Source organism: Monodon monoceros, unplaced genomic scaffold, assembly GCF_005190385.1.
Source record: "Monodon monoceros isolate NGI ecotype Baffin Bay Population unplaced genomic scaffold, NGI_Narwhal_1 Super_Scaffold_16, whole genome shotgun sequence".
Taxonomy (NCBI): Eukaryota; Metazoa; Chordata; class Mammalia; order Artiodactyla; family Monodontidae; genus Monodon; species Monodon monoceros.
In genome coordinates, this window is record NW_021703772.1 from 38775122 (window position 1) to 38794405 (window position 19284).

General features: G+C 39.7%; 1 protein-coding gene across 3 annotated transcripts in view; it reads left to right on the forward strand.

Annotated features, from left to right (window-relative positions):
• The window catches only part of HECW2 (HECT, C2 and WW domain containing E3 ubiquitin protein ligase 2), a 422655-nt gene that overhangs the window by 301529 nt on the left and 101842 nt on the right, over nucleotides 1–19284 (forward strand). For all 3 annotated transcript variants that reach the window (XM_029225749.1, XM_029225748.1, XM_029225750.1), the window contains 2 exons: nucleotides 255–379; nucleotides 12343–12528. In XM_029225749.1, the coding sequence (XP_029081582.1) occupies nucleotides 255–379; nucleotides 12343–12528 (311 nt within the window). The remainder of the gene's footprint in view (nucleotides 1–254; nucleotides 380–12342; nucleotides 12529–19284) is intronic.

Genomic DNA, 19284 nt, shown 5'->3' on the forward strand with positions numbered 1-19284 from the left:
CAAAGCAGCCAAAAATAAATAAATTTATTTTAAAAAAAGTTAATAGTGACTAGAAATATTATTGAATTCCATTTTAACGTGATGGAGAGCAATTGGGTTTTACGCGTGATTTACAGAAAAGTAAAAAAGTGTTTGGGGGATTAAAATAATAACAAACGATATAGGTGTTGTTTTAAAATATAGACGGAAGTGAGTAGATGTTTCCAGCATGTGCAGAGACCTCCCTGAAAGCCTCTGTGGTCTGCCCCGTCTAGATTTCCGACGGGAGAACGTCCCGCCCCACTCTACCTCCAGATCCAGGCTCACGTTGCTGTTACAGTCTCCCCCCGTGAAGTTCCTCATCAGCCCAGAGTTCTTCACTGTGCTGCATTCTAACCCTGTGAGTATCAAATCCGAGAGGATGTGAGGGAAAGAGCACCAGGCCAAAGGAAATTATCCTCGTTTACGTCATAACAGTAAGAATGAAAATAGCTAATTTTATCGAGCACCACATGGTTCCATGCTCAGTGTTAAGCACTACCCATGGCTTAACCCATTTAGCCCAAACAAACCTATGAGTTAGATAAAACTTCTATTTTTCCGGATGAAGAAACTGAGGCATAGAGAGCTTAAATAACATGCTCAAGGTTATACAGCTACTAAGTGTGATAGCTGGGGTTAAAATCCCAGAGATGCTGACTCCAGAGTCTGTGCTCTTAATGGCCACCTTGTTTTGCATGCACAAGTATAACCAAATATCTGAGAATTGACAACAGGCGTTGGTCAGGTTGAGCTTTGAGTTATTGGTACGGGCTCTCCAAAAGAAAGAATGAATATAAAATGTATACATTGCTGTAATCTGAAAAAATAAATCCATAAATAGAGGAATTTTTTTAAAGATACATGAGGTTTGTATGGGAGATCAGGATTTTTTGGGGGGGGGGCTAGTGGGAGGAGGGGTAATGGTGATGTGTTTAAGGATGAAGTACATTTAAATTTCCCTCCTTTTACTAATATGTCTATTCTTTAGAAGCCCTCCCTCTGTAATTTTGCTAGAGGCCTAAAAATGTTAGCATCAGCTAAAAGAATCAACCTTTTGTTAACCAGAAGGTTATAAAAAACGTCAGCCTTTTAATCATTGTTTAAATAGAAATCATTTTGACTGTCTCCTTCACTTGTTTTCTTTCATTTCCCCCAGTCTTGACTTTTAACAAAAATTCTACCCCTTTCCTGATCTTGGTTCCTTAACCAAGAAACCCCTCGCTAGCTTCCAATCCCCACCCCATTAAGTCCTCATGACAATCAGTTTCTCCAGCTCTATTCATGTGCCCCTTTCCCACATTTATTTTGGAATTACCATCTGGAATGGGAGGTTTTAATTTTACTCAGGAAGTGTTAACCTCCTGGAGGCACCAGGGTATATGAAGTCCATGGGGTGACAGTGGAAAATGTTACATACCTGTTCTCTGGTCCTGAGCATGATATTTATCTCAGACATTTCTAGAAGGAAAGAGAAGTGTTCGAAAATATTATATAGTTTAAGCCAAAACTTGTGTTTTGGCGCACGCGTGCGTGTGTGTGTGTGAAGAAAAAAATTAGAGTGTGATAGGAAAGTTGGTTAGAAAGCATTTCTTTGTGATGTAAATCTTAAATTGTCTCACAGAATAAATAACAGACACTGGCTGGTTAAAAAAGAAAGGAGTAGGGGGGCCTTCTAGGTGGAGGGTATGCATGAGCAAAGACAGAAGTGAAAAACATGTCCTATATGCATAGTGAGTTATTTTAATCATCCAATAAATATTACTTAAAACACGGTTTACGCTAGAAATTATGGTAGGTGCTGCAGACACAGTGGGCAATAAGATCAAGTTCTTATCCTAGAATGGGCAGAGAATGAAGGCTACCTTAGAAAGAAGATGGTTCTAGAATACCTCTCTGAAGAAATAATTTTTGAGTTGGAAGTTGAAAGATGAGAAATCATCAACCATGGGAAAAGCCAGGGGAAGCTCATTTCAAGCAGTTGAAACAGGAAGTGCAGGGGCCCCAGGGCTCAGAAGAGGGCAGAGGGGCTGCTGTGTAGTGATAGAAAAAGGGGTGGTGTGATACTACGTTGGAAAGTCAGTGAGATCCAGATCATAGGTCTGCCTATGGGACATGGCCGGGGATTTAGATTCTATTCTGAGCAGCGGGAAGCCATCATGCTCTTAGAGTGTGACATGCTTGGATTTGGAGAGCGTAGAAAGGCAAGGGTGGAAGCCGGGTGATGAGAACGGAGGATCTTCACGGTCCAAGGGAAGGGCAGTGATGGCTGGAATACTGGTGTTGGCGTGGAGATGGAGAGAAGTGCACAGGCTCAAGGGCTATTTTGAAGGTAGAGTCAACATGACTTGGTGAAAAACTGGCTGTTAGGGATGGGAAAAAGAACAAACGAGAAACACCTGTAGGGCTTTGGTCTGACACAGGAGTTCATCTTGCTGGGTCAGCTAACGCGCAAGTAAACAGCTCGAAACTGGACTAGGTGTGGAGGCATCGAGAAGGAGCTTCGTGTTTCTGCAAGGTGCTGGGGGTAACAGGGCGAGTAAGGCGGGCCCTGTCCCGCAAGTCTCTGAGAGCTGAGGGAGCGGCTTCCTGGAGGTTTTAATTAGGGGAAGGTTGTCTTAGCTGCACCTGGAGCGCTTTAGAATGGGGGCCGGGGGAGACCCTGGCCACAGACATCCAGCTGTATATAACCCATTCGTCGTGGCTGGAGCTGATAAGAGCCTAGACTACGAGGTGAGGAAATTACGAGGAAGGATCCAGCATGAGAGAATCACAGGCAGAGAGTTGGCAGGCTTTGGTGGGTAAATAGAACAGAAACTGAAGAAGAGGACTCTTGAGAGGCTTGTTAAGGGAATGTAAGAACATTTTGAATTTAACCAGACAGATTATATGCCTCAGGAAAAATAGACTGTTGGGAAAAGTAGCAGTCAGCATAGTCCAATCACCAGGAGCTGTTGGCGAGGCTATTAGTATGCACATATTTATTGATCAGTTAACATACTGATCATTATCTCATGGTTTATAGGTTTATCTTGGAAGAGAGAGGACTTGGGAGAAGGCTGTTCTCAGATTTCATGCAAGAGGCATTCAGTGTAGCAACAGTTGTTTATTCCCTACTGTATACCAGGCACTAAGTCCTAGAGATACAAAACTGACAGCAACTGTGGGCTCTGGAGCCCCAGACTTGAAAACACATTCCAATGCAGTGAGCAGAGTTGTAAGTGAGGTGATGGAAGGTTGTAGAAGATATCCTGCTGGGGTGCGTGATTAACTCTGGGGAGAAGGCATATGGGAGGAGCCATGGCTGGGTTGGCGTTTGGGATAGGTTTTAAAGACTGAGTAGGTTTTAAAGACTGATAGGTTTTAAAGATTGAATAGGAACTTGCCCTAGATGGGCCAGAGCTCTCTAGGTAGAAGGAGCAGCATTTACAAAACAAGAGATCCATGAAGTTGCAGGGCTGTCTTAGTAATTACTATAGAAGTACTGAAACCGAATTACTAGTACAGCAGTTTGGTGTTGCTGGTGTGCGGAGACCATGGGACACTAGTGAAAGTCAGATCTGAGCCTGGAAAGGTAAGCAGAAGCCAGATTACAGGAACCTAAACTCGTGTATGCGACAATTCTAGGAGATCGTAGGCTTTCATACAATGGGATAACATTCAGAGTTGTCAGTCTAAAACAGAAAGTGTCATGCTGTGGTGGGAAAAGCTTTGGACTTGAGGTCAGGTAACATGAGTTTTCCTTTGTTCATTTGTTCATGCATTCATTCAACCAATAATTATTAAATGCCTATGATTTGCCTAGTACATTCGAGACTCTCAGGATACAGTGGAATAAAGATCAACTAGTGAACAAGAAAAGATAATGCAGACAGTAAAATGTGTCGTGAGGCAACTGAAACAGTACTGGTGACTGGGCTAGGGTGACTTGGGGCCAAGGTACTGCAGATGCTGGTTTAGATCAGGTGGATGGCAAGGCCTCTCCAAGGAGTCATATTCAAGCTGTTGTACAATGTCAAGAAGCCAGAAAGGCAAAGGTCTTGGAGAAGAACTTTCCTTGCCAAGGAAGAGCAAAGGCTTGAGGACAGGAATGAGTTTGATGTGGTACATAGTACGGTCAGAGAGGTGAGCAGGGCTTCAAAATGTAGGGCTTGTGTGATCTGGCAAGGAGTTTGGGCTTCATTCTAAATGGGCTTTATTCTAAAAGGAGTTTCTGTGGGGGTGTAGTTTTGATTTTTTTAAAGTTTCTTCTACCTACTGTGTTCAGAATGGGTTTTAAAAGGCAAGATTGGCATCAGGGAAACAAGTGAAAAGGCGCTGTGGTGAGACATGGAAGGGACTTGGACTAGTGCCGCAGCAGTGGAGATGGTGACAGGTGGATGAATATGGCACATATCTTGGAGGGAGAGCTGACATTCTTCACACTCTTTTGTCAGTGAGGCCAGCACCTTCTTTGTTTAGCTAGATAATAGTGTTTGAATATTGGACTTATTTTTCTTCATTGTGTGTGTGTGCACGTGCATGCGCTATTTGCAATGTAATGGCACAATTTGAACTTTAATCTGTATTATTAGCATTTTATTTTCTTTACCAGTTTCTTAAGTCTAGAACTTATTATTTAGAAAAAGTCAGTAGGCTTTTTCTGGAAAGGGCCAGAGTGTAAATATTTTCAGCGTTTGGGCCAAGGACAACATGTAAATGAATGGATGTGGTTGTATTCCAATAAAACTTGGTTAGCAAACACAGCCAGTCAGCCCATGAGTCTATAGTTTACTCACTCTTAGTCTAGACAGCCCATAAAACACTATCAAGGCCTGATTTGCGTTTACCGATTTCTTCAGTGTTAATATTCCCACTGTGGCCAATTTCAAGCTACCATCTTTTTACGGTGTGCGATTTGTGATTTCTTTTTGTTGAAGTATAATTGGTTTACAACATTACATTAGATTCAGGGGTACAGCATAGTGATTCAATATTTTTATAGATTATACTCCATTTCAAGTTATTACAAAATAATGGCTATTTCCCTGTGCTGTGTAATATATCCTTGTTGGTTATCTATTTTATACATAGTGGTTTATATCTCTTAATACCCTATTCCTATCTTGCCCCTCCCCCTCCCTTCTCCCCACTGGTAACCACTAGTTTGTTTTCTATATCTGTGAGTCTGTTTCTGTTTTGTTATATATATTTGGTTTGTTTTTTTGTTGTTTTTTTTTTTTTGCGGTACGCGGGCCTCTCACCGCCGCGGCCCCTCCTGCTGTGGAGCACAGGCTCCAGACGCGCAGGCCCAGCGGCCATGGCCCACAGTCCTAGCCGCTCTGCGGCACATGGGATCCTCCACGACCTGGGCACGAACCCGTGCCCCCCCGCATCGGCAGGCGGACTCGCAACCACTGCGCCACCAGGGAAGCCCTGTTTTATTTTTTGATTTCACATATAAGTGATAACATTCAGTATTTGTCTTTCTCTGTCTGACTTATTTCAGTAAGCATAATACTCCCTAGTTCCATACACATTGTTGCAAATGGCAGAATTTCATTATTTATTATGGCTGAGTAATATTCCATTGTGTCTTCTTTAACTATTCATCTGTTGATGGACACTTGGGTTGCTTCCATATCTTGGCTATTGTAAACAATGCTGCTATGAACATTGGGGTGCATGTATCTTTTCGAAGTAATGTTTTTGGTTTTTTTCAGATATATACCCAGGAGTGGAATTGCTGGATCAAATGATAGTTCTATTTTTAGTTTTTTGAGGAACCAGCATACTGTTTTCCATAGTGGGTGCACCAATTTACATTCCCACCAACAGAGTACAACAGTTCCCTTCTCTCCACATCCTCACCAATATTTGTTATTTGTAGACTTTTTGATGATAGCCACTCTGACAGGTGTGAGGTAATATCTCATTGTGCTTTTGACTTGCATTTCTCTGATGATTAGTGATGTTGAGCATCCTTTCTTGTGCCTGTTAGCTATCTGTATGTATTCTTTGGAAAAATGTTTTTGAGTCTTCTTCCCAATTTTTAATTGGGTTGTTCGTTTTTTTGATATTGAGTTATATAAGCTGTTTATATATTTTGGATATTAATCCCTTGTTAGTCATATTATTTGTAAATATTTTGTCCCATTTAGTAGGTTGTCTTTTGTTTTGTTGATGGTTTCCTTTGCTGTGCAAAAGGTTTTAAGCTTAATTAGGTCCCATTTGTTTATTTTTGCTTTTATTTCTTTTGCCTTAGGAGACAGATCCAAAAAATATATATTACCATGATTTATGTGAAAGAGTGTTTTGCCTATGTTCTCTTCTAGGAGTTTTATGGTTTCAAGTCTTACATTTAAGTCTTTAATCCAGTTTGAGTTTATTTTTGTATGTGGTATGAGGAAATGTTCTAATCTCATTCTTTTACATGTAGCTGTCAAGTTTTCCCAGCACCACTTATTAAAGAGACTGTCTTTTCTCCACTGCATATTCTTGCCTCCTTTGTCATAGATTAATTGACCCAAGGTGGGTGGGTTTATTTCTGGGCTCTCTATTCTGTTCCATTGCTCTGTGTGTCTGTTTTTGTGCCAGTGCCAGTCTGTTTTGATTACTGTAGCTTTGTGTATAGTCTGAAGTCAGGGAGCATGATACCTCCAGCTTTGTTCTTTTTTCTCAAGATTGCTTTGGCAATTCGTGGTCTTTTGTGGTTCCATATAAATTTTAGGGTTTTTTGTTCTAGTTCTATGAAAAATGTCATGGGTATTTCATAGGGATTGCATTAAATCTGTACATTGCTTTGGGTAGCATGGACATTTTAACAATATTAATTCTTCCAATCCAAGGATGCAGAAGATCTTTCCATTTCTATGTATTTTCAGTTTCCTTCATCAGTCTTTCATAGTTTTCAGAGTATAAGTCTTTCACCTTCTTGGTTAAGTTTACTCTTAGGTATTTTATTCTTTTTCATGTGATTTTAAACAGATTTTTTTTTGCTTTCTTTTTCTGTTAGTTCATTATTAGCATATAGAAAAGCAACAGATTTCTGTATTTTAATCTTGTATCATACAACTTTGCTGAATTCATTTATTAGTTCTAATAGTTTTTTGGTGGATACCTAATCATATTTATTGAACGGAACAAAATTAAGTAGATATATAGGTGGCATAACTCTAAAGGAAAACTTGAGGAACAAAATATTGGGATTTTTTTTTTTCTGTTTTTGCGTGGTTGTTGCTTTAAGATATATTCTACTGCCCTCTTCTGGTTGTGATCAGATTGCTTCCAAAATTGTCTTGATAAACCATTTCTCCTGATAATTCAAGATTTAATTATTAGTGTCATGTCTTTTATAGCTGGTATGACTGTGTTTGTCTAATAATTGTCATACATAAATACATTTCATTATATGCAAATGAATAATGTTTCCAACATACATGCCAAATAATTATTACTTCGGCTTTTAATAAACTCTCTAGAAATACATTAATTCCATCTTATACACTCCTCACTACTTAATGAAGAAAAATATTGCTCCAAAATACTTAAATATATTCTTATAAGACAGAAATTCCCGCTATTGCAAGGTAGATGAGTTGATAGTTTAGTTTTGTCAATAAGTTCAGTTTTCCCTCCATTTTACTCTTTAGCTAGATGAGAAAAATGTAAAATCCCTTATGATTAAAAATATTGTGAAACACCTGCTTAAGACAAGACTGTTTCCATATCCCAGCATATATCTTATGGAAACAATGTTACTTGATGTTGTTCATGATAAATTTTGTTTAGTGAATAATATATACAGATGCTCATATCTGCTACTTTGTGAGCCTTTGTATACATTTGCTATGGAGGCAGTGATGATATTTTCCAAGCATGAAATCAGAATACCTGTTCTTGATGAAGGATTTCTGGAATATGAAAGATAGATTTTCTTTAGCAGTAATGTATCAATACTTACCTGTGTTATTGAAAAGAACAGATTTAGAGTAAATCAAGACTGGGCCAGGTAATCCTGGGCATATGATCACCATAACACATAAAAAAGAAACTGCCAAAAAAAGAAAAGAGGTTTGATTATTACTTGCATTGATTGCAATTAATTGATCGATAAGTCGGTTGATTGATAAGAACTGAGTGTTCACATACAATTTTCTTATTCTGTTGCCGAATGGCAGTAACGTTCCCCTCGGCTCATCTCAATATTTTTCACTTCTAACACCTCAAGCACTTAACCAAACAAAACATGTCAAGCTCTAAGGAGTGTTATCTTAACAAAATTCCCCAAAGAAATTCAGCTCATAATCAGTTGATCATTCATCCAGCCATGGAGTGTTTATTTCTTTACTAGGGAGATAAGAAGAAACAACTAAGAGGATTGGGAAAGGGAGTTTTGGATTAGAGAAGGGATGGTCAAAATGGACATTTTAAATCACATCAAAGGACAAGAAAACTTTACACCCTTCAGGGTTCATTTAAAGGGGCTCTGTCTGCTGTTAACAGTTGCCAACTTGCCTTACTGCTTGTGAGTCCACGTGCAGCAGCTTCCCAGGTGAGATCGTTCTGTGCATTATAATGAGACTGCTGTGAAATAGGTCCATTTGCCCTTTCCTAATCTACTTTTGTTTCAGGCAGAAGATCAGATCCCTTTACTGCATATTTTCCCTATAAGACCAAAACAAAACAACAACTCAGACACAGAAAAGGATCCCTTTCCAATTAGACCCACTGAACCCCAGAGGGCGAATAAAGATGCCTGAAGACGAAGCTCTTTCAACCTAATCCCACCTGTTTAGTATTTCTCAACTCTTTGGACTGTTCTCATTCTTAGCTCTGCTAGTTCTATCAGTGTGTTTCAGTATTTTCACTGCTACTGTGGCCTCTGTTTCCCAAGCTCTACTTTCTGCCTCCAGTGAACCCCTTCCTCCCACCTCCCCCTATAATTTTCCTTCTCTATCCCTTTGAGTGATCAGGCTGTGCTCATCTCTGTATCCTCAGGGTCTAGCACAGGGCTTAGCACATAATTAGTGAGAGGTTATGAGACGCTTCTTCCCTTAACAGAAAGTGGGATGCTCCCCCAAGATCTTCAACGACTGAAAGTAGAAGACAGTTTTAGTGCTATAATTCATCTGTTAGAATGTAGTTATGATAGGTATAATCCCTTATATATTCTTGTACTTACTTCCACTCTATATTTTTACAGTGATTTTTACCTCTTCAAAGCACTTTTACATCCTTTGTTCCACTGGATTTCAATCCCACATGCCTATGAAGAAATCAGGGCAGTTGCTATTATCCTGTCTTATAGTTGAGCAAATTGAGGCAGAGAGTAAATTACTTTCTTTGTCTCTGTCCATGAGCTGTGACTAGAATCCTCACCATAGTTCTGTATGAACTGGAGTATAAATATCTTTTCTGAACAAAATTACTCAGAAAGGATATTTATATTTCAGATCATATATATGTATCTATATATACAAAATATATATTTTAAAACAATACTATACATATTGAATAAACATAAAATATATATTTAAAAATAGAATAAACAGATGTATATATAAGCATAGACTTGTATAAATGTTATACATACATATAAACATGTATAAATAAACATATACATGTAAATAAGTATGTATGTAGTTTCTTATAGACATGTAGCAGTCTAGAGGGATGTTCCTGTTTGCCTTATGTGTTTTAAATAGACCCTAGTAGTCATGTGCATATTATTCAGACTTGAAAAAGCTGTGCTTCTAAAGGTTGTTTGCTGGTTACTGATGAGAGAAATCTTCCTTACACTTAATTTACTTTGGTAGATGCTTTTTGCAAAGAGCAGTTGAACTTGGCACTGTATTACACGTCTCATTGAGTGGAGAGGAGGAAGATGAAAGGACATAATTAATTATAAGACCAGCCTTAAGACTCCTGTGCTTAAAGAGCTGTCCAACCCCAGGGAGTTGCTTCGTGCCTGAGGCTGGAGTGGGTTCCTTCACCTAATCACCACTGCTTGCCCTAATGAAGTTCTGCTGCTTTTCTTTAGCAGAGTGAGGAGCATTTCTGGTGCTCTAAATAAAGAATCAGGATGTGGCCTCTTATTTTAATGGGCGGAAGGAGAAGGAAGGGTGACAGGACATACACCTATTTAGAAGACAGCTAATGAAATGATTTATCTGACAGAATTATCCCGCAATAATTTGTCCCCAAGGAGACTTATTAGGGGGTATGACTTGAACGTTCATTACCATCGCCATCACAGAAGCTAGTGTGGTCTCTGGCCTCTATGCTTGTAATGACTTCTGTGAAAATATATCAGCACCATGGAGCCAAATGCAGAAGAAAACAGATGCCTTGCTGATTGGACGTAAGACTCCAAGGAAGGGTCAGCCACAGGCTAAACTGTGAGTTAGCTAACGTTTGTCTCTGACACCCTCCAACTTCTTTTATTAGTCTCCTTCTCTGCTTTCATGGTATCATTTTCTTCTTCTCTCGTGCTCTCTAATTGCCCAGAGCCCCTGCATGGGCCTGCCTGCTTTGGTAGTGCTCTGTGCTCTGAACCTCATAATTTCTCACAGCCATCAAACCTCCTCTCATTTAGACTGTCAGGTTGAAATGTGACCTCAAAATATTTTCTACTCAGGTGTACTAAGGAACTAGTACACTAATATTTGAGGACTGTTTAATGTGGCTGGCCTTCCCTCCCTCCCTCCCTTCCTTCCTTCCTTCCTCCCTTCCTTCCATTTTGATAGAGGAAAAATATTCTAATGGAAAGCAAAAAGTATATAATGACAGCGAATCAATCAGAATAACGGTAGAAAAGTTACTTTATGTAGTTTAGGTTATACATCAATAACGGTGACTAAAAAATCTCAGTGGCTTAAGCCAGCAAAGGTTTGTTTCTCATTCCAAATCGGGTTGTCAGGGTTCTCTGATCCCTGTAGTCCTTCAGAGACCCAGGAACCCAGACTGGGAAGCAGCCACCATTTCAAACATGGCCGGTTGCTGTGCTCACTGTAACAAAGAAAAGAAAGCTCTAGAGGGACTCCCATCGGCAATAAATGCTTTGACCTGGACATGACACATCCTGAGGGACCCTGGAAAGACAGGAGCATTGTTGACTGTCCTCATACTCATTTATCTTTTATCCTCAATAACCAGCACAGTAAATGTTTATTAAAGTGAAATGATTTCCAGGGATTCTGGTTTCTTTTGGGTTTGCCTTGGTCTGTCTAAAAGGAAATAAATAACAGAACCCATGAAGTAAAGCCTGAAGGCCTCCAGACTTAGTCTGGTGTCCCTGGGACACTAAAGATAAGAGGAATCCAAAGCCCTTTGAATCTACGTGAGAAGAATAGCATTCCAGGAGAGATCATTCACGGTTGGTCAATTTCATGAATATCACGTTTCTTCTGATGACTTAAGGAAATAGCTCTATACAGTTATTCCTTTTCTACTGCTTGGCACATGGTATTGTGCATTGAATATTTGTTGCCTGACTCATACGCAGACAGCCCGTGGTCCTTTTTTGGCCTCTTTAAGTATCATGAGATACTTTTACAAAACAATCACTTTTTTGTATGTGCTGGTATAATGGAATTTTATTAAATGTGTATTTCAATCATGTAAATTTAGCCATATATATGTGTATTTGTCTGTGTGTGTGTGTGTGTGTGTGTGTGTACACACACAGGAAAAAGAGAGGGAGAAAGAAAAAAAAAATACTGAGTTATACAGTCCAGGTAGTTCTGCCTGCCATTCCATTTACTGAGATTATGCCTCCAAGCAGGAGTGAGATGAAAAACTCCAGTCTACTCTGGTCTCAGTTAAATATGACTCTCAGTGAGAACAACTCAGCCCATTGCATGTACTTCTAATATTCAGATATATGGCCAAGCATTTTTTCATACAACTTGGCTCCTAAATGTACACCAGCTGCTTCATTGGCACTCACCCATAGAGCCAATGATCTGTTCCTGTGCCAGAGGAAACACTGGCTGTACTGGGGCTCACTGTGAGGTGGTATGTTTGTCTCCAGCATGGTGTGATTTCGACTGTGTGGGTTTTACCTAAAACCAACTTTAGGATCTTACATCACCTGTAGAATGAGACTCGACAGCATTCTCGTTCCTTAGAAAACTAGAATCATTAGTGAAGACTCCCTGATTTTCTGTAGTCTATTTTATTTTGATCAAAATTATTTTGCTTTATCTGCTGTTTTCCATGTGTGGGTCTCGAGTTACATTGAAACCTGTACACTATTCCAAAGATTAAATATGCCCATGGGAGTATATATGTTACTTTTGCATGTCCCAAAGCAGATTAACATTGTTCTTCCATCCTCTCCAGAGTGCCTACCGCATGTTTACAAACAACACGTGTTTGAAGCACATGATCACCAAAGTCCGGCGGGACACCCACCACTTTGAACGCTACCAGCATAACCGGGACCTTGTGGGATTCCTCAACATGTTTGCAAACAAACAACTGGAGCTGCCGAGGGGCTGGGAAATGAAACATGATCATCAGGGCAAGGTAACTTGCGGGAGTTGCCATGGGGAAGCCTCCGTGTGACTGTGGGCTGCTTGTGGCTTTGGCACTGGGCCCTACCCTTCAAGTGAGGGCTAAAAGCCCTGCGTGACCTGGTTCAAGGGAAACCTGGACAAGCAGGTTGTTTGATACCATAAACCATTGCTACACTTTTCTGAAGTAGTGTATGTGGTGGATGGCTGTGAGGGCACTTGTTGGGCAAAGCACTCACTTCCCCTGGATTTTCTTTGAATTGTAATCTCTCACCATTTTCTACTGATTAGAGAAAAGGTTTCTTAGGCAACAACACTTCCTTCTTCTAGCTATACAGCTTGTGCTGTGGGTAGTTGAATACAAGTTGCAGCATTGTTTGGAGAAAGTGGCTAGGAGGTTGCTAAGCAACAGTGCAAGGTGTGTCTGTGACACCGTCAGGGTTTGGGCCTCAGTCTTGTTGATTCAGAACCCTGGTTTTGTTAGCACATTAAAGCAAGATTCACAGATTGATGAATTTATGATGAGAAATACGTAACTCTCACACAGGCCGGGTAACCACATCCGTACTTCCTTCTTCGATGGATGAACCAGAAAGCTGACTTGTAATCAGGAGGTTGTTATATAAGTAAGAAATCAGAATGAGAAAGTTAGTAATTCTTATAAGGTGTTTCTCAGCTAAGACTTTATTTATTAACTCTCGTTCAGCACCTACTATGAGCCATGAACTGTTTAAGCCCTTTATATGTTTAAGCTCTTCTCAACAACTCTGTAAGGCAGTACTGTTATTATTATTGCTATTTACATATAAAGGATCCCAGGTCCAGAATGGTTCAGTGACTTGCCCAGTGTCATAGAGGTGAGCAGTGTCTGAGCTGGGCTGTAATCCAGGCAGTCTGTTTCCAGGGTCCATGCTCTTAACCACCACAGCATGCTCTCCACGTATTGAGTAACCAACCTCAATTTCCCTATCTATAAAAAGGCTTGAAATATGTGACTTGTAGGGTGGGGAGGATTAAATTGACAAGATATTTACAATAACTATGCTTGACTTTTTCATTCAACAAATATTTATTGAGTACCTGTGCAAAACAGCTAAGCCAGCTACTCCATGGAACTGCCATTCTGATGGAAAGAGATGGGCAATGGACAGATAGGTAAATACATAGCATGCCAAGAGCTGACTAAAGCTATGATTTAAAAGAAAGCAGGAGATGGGGTCTAGAGAAAGGTAGGAGTGGAGGGTTATTTTATAGAGGGTGGCTGGGGAACGCCTCACAGATAAGGCTCTACATGCACACAGACTTGAACGAAGTGAGAAGTAAACCATATCAGGGAGGAGCATTCAAGGCGAATGGAATGTGGAAAGTACTCAATAAATGCCGTTCTCCCCCAAAGTACCCTCTGGCAGTAATACCACAGTAGCATCTTACTCATCCTGAACTCAGCTTCCAGCAATCTTATCTAAGAACTTATAAGCAGTCAAATTAGATATTACAAAGTACATGTATGTTTTGCATGGGAGGAGCCCTCAGACTTTCATTGAAACTATTGACTTGATTTCTGTAAATTTTTTTTAGTAAACCTCTAATTCCCAGCCTAGAGGAGATTAGAAGTGGCAAGCATGAAGTAGAATAGATGAAAGAGAATGGATTTGTGATTAGGTCCCTGGACCACAGATAGAATGGCGTTGTATCAGAGTCAGGTGGGCATGGCAGGGAAGTCTTTCCAGGACACTAGGACCTGCACGCAGGGACCCTTGGCACTTCCTGTGCTCTCTCCTTCCAGAGGAGGATGTCGCTTTGCTGGTGCTGATTCTGGGTCAACAGCCTGAGAGACCAGTGTTTGTAAACATTCTAACTAAATGGAAGGGCACAGGTGGTCCAAGAAAGGACTTCGGAAAATATTGATGGTATTATACCTGCATATAAAAGAGCATTAGCAGACAAAGAATTCAGCTCTGTTCTCAACTCTGACAATATTTTTCCTGGTGTCATGAGGAGCTATACTAATTAGAGAACCATAGCTCCAGGGAAACCCAAGTTGAGATAATGCTGCATGTATTTCTGCTCTATATAGAGACTTAACTTGGTAAGTCATTTTGTATCCTTAGCTAAAGGGAATCGGGAACTTATCATGCAGACATGGAAGGGGAGGTTCCTTTCTTGCCAGTCACAACTTGTCAGACATGCTTCAGGAGAGAGCTTCTTATTAATAACACCTGAACCTCGAGAAAAGTTTAAGTTAAACTTAGGATACTATTTGAGTTACGATGTATTCTTAAGAACAAATTCTGTCTCATAGCTTTTATAAAGTTTCGATAGTTAAACAGAGGTAAACATTATCTCGGCTGTGTGGGTAACATAACCATCCATCTTATTCCCTGAGGGTTTGGATTCATTTGGGGTTTCAGCCTGAAGTTGTAAGCATTGTAAAGAGCCCTGGATGTGGGCTGGTAGATAGCTGACCTCACAGTCTGTTGGTGGCTTTGCATTTGAATGCTGTGTGGCATGAAAGATGTGGAAAGACCCCTGGCCTTGTGGACAAAATGGATTATCAGACAGGCCTGAAAGATTATCACTTTAGCCTGATTCTTCTGCTTTGTGCATTTGGACTTTAATAAGATTTTTAGCTAAGCTGGGTACCTTAGTGAAAGCAGGTGTATCTTCCTGTGCTTCTCCCCTATCCTTCCTGTATAAATGATTGGCCTCCAATGAACTAAAATAGCTTAGAAGAACATTTGGGAAAGGCCATGTCTGTATTTGGCTGTGCTGCTTTTGATTGTACTTTAAAAGTCATGGCTCCCATCCTCCAGGCAGTTAATAGGTTTTCTTCCAGCCAGAAATTTTAGCTCCCCTTTTTAATGAATAGCTTTACCTCCAGAACATTTAAAGGGAGTAAACTTTTTGCCCCATTTAATATAACATCGAAAGCTATTAAATACTACGAGGTTTTTTTTTCCCCTCAGTGATGATTGATTTCTAGAATTGACATGGAATAGGATGGCCAAATCCTCACCTGCATGAAAAGAAATGGTTCTTAAGAGGAACGTTGTCAAACTTAGCTGCTCAGGCTTATGAAATTTGGCCCCATGTTGTCTTCTCAAGTGCAACATCTTCCTTTTGTGTTTTCATTTGTTTTGCCATTCAACACACTTCTGAATGCCTACTATGTACATGCCACTGTGATAACAATGATACAAGCTAACAGTGTAGCATTATGTAGTATGTAGCATTGGCTGTGTGCTACCCATGTTATAAGCACTTAGATTAATTCCTTCCCTACTCACAGCAGCCTTGTACATAACTGCTATTTTTATCCATATTTTCTAGAAGAGGAAACTGAAGCATAGCATGGCAAATTTACCAAGGTCCTACAATTAGTACGTGATAGAATTGGATTTGACTCAAGACATCCAGCTCCAAAGTCTGTGCTTTTACCCTGCCTCTCACCAGTGAGGAGGGTGAATGGATATCTTCTAGCAATTACAGTGAAGGTGCTCTGGGAGCCTGTGGTAGGGTCTCCTACCATAGTTGAGGGGGTGGGGGCTTTTAGACACATCACTGAAGGGCAGCATATTGGGTGGGTTGCTCTTGGCTCTCCAGGCATAAGCGACTCCCCACAGAGTCTCCCTTGCAGTGTTTTATGACAGCTATCCCCATCTGTCTCATGGTTTAGTTAACTTATTTTATCTTCTAAAGCAGATGATCCCCTTCTTGAGAGTTCTTCTGTTTATTGTTTAATTACCCCCTTCAACCCCAGTGCCATTCATATAGAAGATTCTCAAAACAAGTTTGATGAATGAATGAAACTTGTTACCTGTAGATTCCTGGTTATTCAGTGATGTCTGCTTTGGACAAATGAAGAAGCTTCCAGGCTCTCTCCTCAGTGCCACTCCCTCCTCCTGTGCTGTCACCAGAAGTAGCTCCTAAGATTCGCCTGATTTGACCTCTCTTAATGCATATGTTGTCTTGGACTTTTCGTATTACATGTTTGAACAAGGTAGTGATTATGCTTGTACCACACTTTAGCTGTCTTCAGTTTTGGAAGAGACTTTTTGTTTTCTAATTACTTAAGGCCAAAGGTTTAAATTGGGTGAGATTTCACAAGAGTCTAAACTGATATGCTTTTTTTTTTTTTTTTGAGAGTTCTAGAGTGAAAAATGTCCTTGACTTACATAAAAGAAGTAAAGTATTTTTTTAAATTGACTATTAGTTGAAGAGTAAGAACAGAATATCAGGCCTTACTAGGTAGGATGAGAATGATGATGATAATGACAGTGACAATGGTGTTAGTGATGATACCTGCATTTATGAAGCTTATACCATGTGCCAGGCACTGTACTAGGTACTTTTCCATGAATTATCTTATTTAGACCTCATGGAAGTTTATGAGGTGGGTATTATTATTATTACTATCTACATTTTATTGAAATTTAGAGATGTTAAATAATGTGTGTATTAGCAAGTAAGTGAGGAATTCAGGATTCTAACTCTAGGAGTATGACTCTTAACTGCTACACTCTATTGGGAGAGATTGTCTTTGGAAATGAGAGATATTTTATCATTCCAAGGAAGAAGAGTTCCAATCCAGGTACTGGGGTTACTGTTATACTTCAAGGCTGAGTCATACATACATACATACATATAGGTTTCGATTAGATCATAGGTAGTTTACTAGATGTAATGCTAGAAACACACCAGAAACACATGCATGACTTCATGCTCAAATACCATAGAGTCCTTATGCTAGGGGCGCATAGAATAATGGAAAGGAATGAAATTCACATATATTGATGACTAATTAGATGCCAGGTTCTATGATGGGATAATATATTAGCTCATTTAACTTTCACAATAATCCTATGGAATAGGTTTTGCTATAGATGAAGAAACCAATGCTCAAAGAGGTTAAGTGTGCAAGTAAACTCTTGTATACAGATCCATGTCTTTCTGTATCCAAATCCTGTAATAATTTTCCTGTGCAAGGTTAGTCTAGACCTCACTGGCCACTAGCCATCTAACTGACTTGGGATACATCATTTAAATTTCCCAGGTCTGACTTTCTTTATCTCTACAAATGAATAGAATAGGTTGATCATTGTTTGATGTGCTTATTGGTCATTTGTATATCTTCTTTGGAAAAATGTTTATACAAAGAGTTGCCACATGATCCAGCAATTCCACAGTTAGGTATATACCCAAGAGAAATGAAAATATGCTTCCAAACAAAAACTTGTACACAACTATTCACAGTAGCGTTGTTCAAAGTAGCCAGAGGGTAGAAACAACCCAAATGTCCATCAACTGATAAATGAATAAATGAATGTGGTAGGGCTTCCCTGGTGGCGCAGTGGTTGAGAGTCCGCCTGCCGATGCAGGGGACATGGGTTCGTGCCCCGGCCCGGGAGGATCCCACATGCCGCGGAGCGGCTGGGCCCGTGAGCCATGGCCGCTGAGCCGGCGCGTCCGGAGCCTGTGCTCCGCAACGGGAGAGGCCACAACAGTGAGAGGCCCGCGTACCACCGCAAAAAAAAAAAAAAAAAAAAAAAAAAAAATGAATGTGGTAGATCCATACAGTGGAATACCGTTTAACAATACAAAGGAATGAAATACTGATACAGTATGGTAAACCTTGAAAATATTTGCTAAGTAAAAGAAACTGGTCACAAAATATCACATACTATTCCATTTATATGAAGTGTCCAGAATATGCAAATCTATAGAGATAGAAAGTAAATTCGTGGTTTCCTTGGGTTGGAGATGGGATGGGGAGTGAATGCTAATAGGTATGTGGTTTCATTTGGAGAAGAGAATGCTCTAAAATTATATTATGGTGATAGTTGCACAATCCTGTGTATATACTAAAAACGGTGCATTATATACTTTAAATGGGTGAATTGTATAGTGTCTGAGTTATAGCTCAGTAAAGCTGTTTAAAAAATTAATAGGTTAAATTAGAGGAAGACTAAGTTTCCCTTATTACTTCCTAGATTTTATAGATCTTTGATTCTTCAGTCTTAAAGATTAGATGATACAGTTCCAAATGGGGTTTGACATCAAATATGTAATGCTTTTCTTTCTACTTTTAATTACATTTGGAAAGGTATCTTATTCAGAATTCCACACTACATTTTAATCAGTATTTTGTTCCATTACTTGATTTCCTTAATCATTTTGATTTTGGGAATTAATCCACATTTTATTTTATGTAGGATAGTCCTCATGAGACTGTGATCAATATCTACGTGTGCATATTTGTTGTACCTAAGGTCTAGGATTTTCAACTAACATACAGGACACATTTTGACTTGCCTTATTTGAAACAAAACATATAAGCAAAGAAAGTAGGCCAGTAGAGAAAGAAAATCTCTTCTTACTTCTTATTGCAGTAATTCTTAAATGTTTGTACACTCTCAGGACTGTGAAAATCAAGGGTATTTTGGGATCTGAGTTACATTGTTGATACAAACTTTTTATATTTATGCAAGAAATATGTATCGGGGCTTCCCTGGTGGCGCAGTGGTTGAGAGTCCGCCTGCCGATGCCTGTGCTCCGCAAAGGGAGAGGCCACAACAGTGAGAGGCCCGCGTACCGCAAAAAAAAAAAAAAGAAAAGAAATATGTATCAGTAGTATTAAAATGTGACTTGGTTAAAATGCTTCTGGTTCTTGGCTAGGTTTGATCATTAGTATGTGTTCATGGGGATAATATATCTGGTAGACGAATATGAGTTTTAATAAGGAAAACCAAATGTTACTTAACCTAGGAGT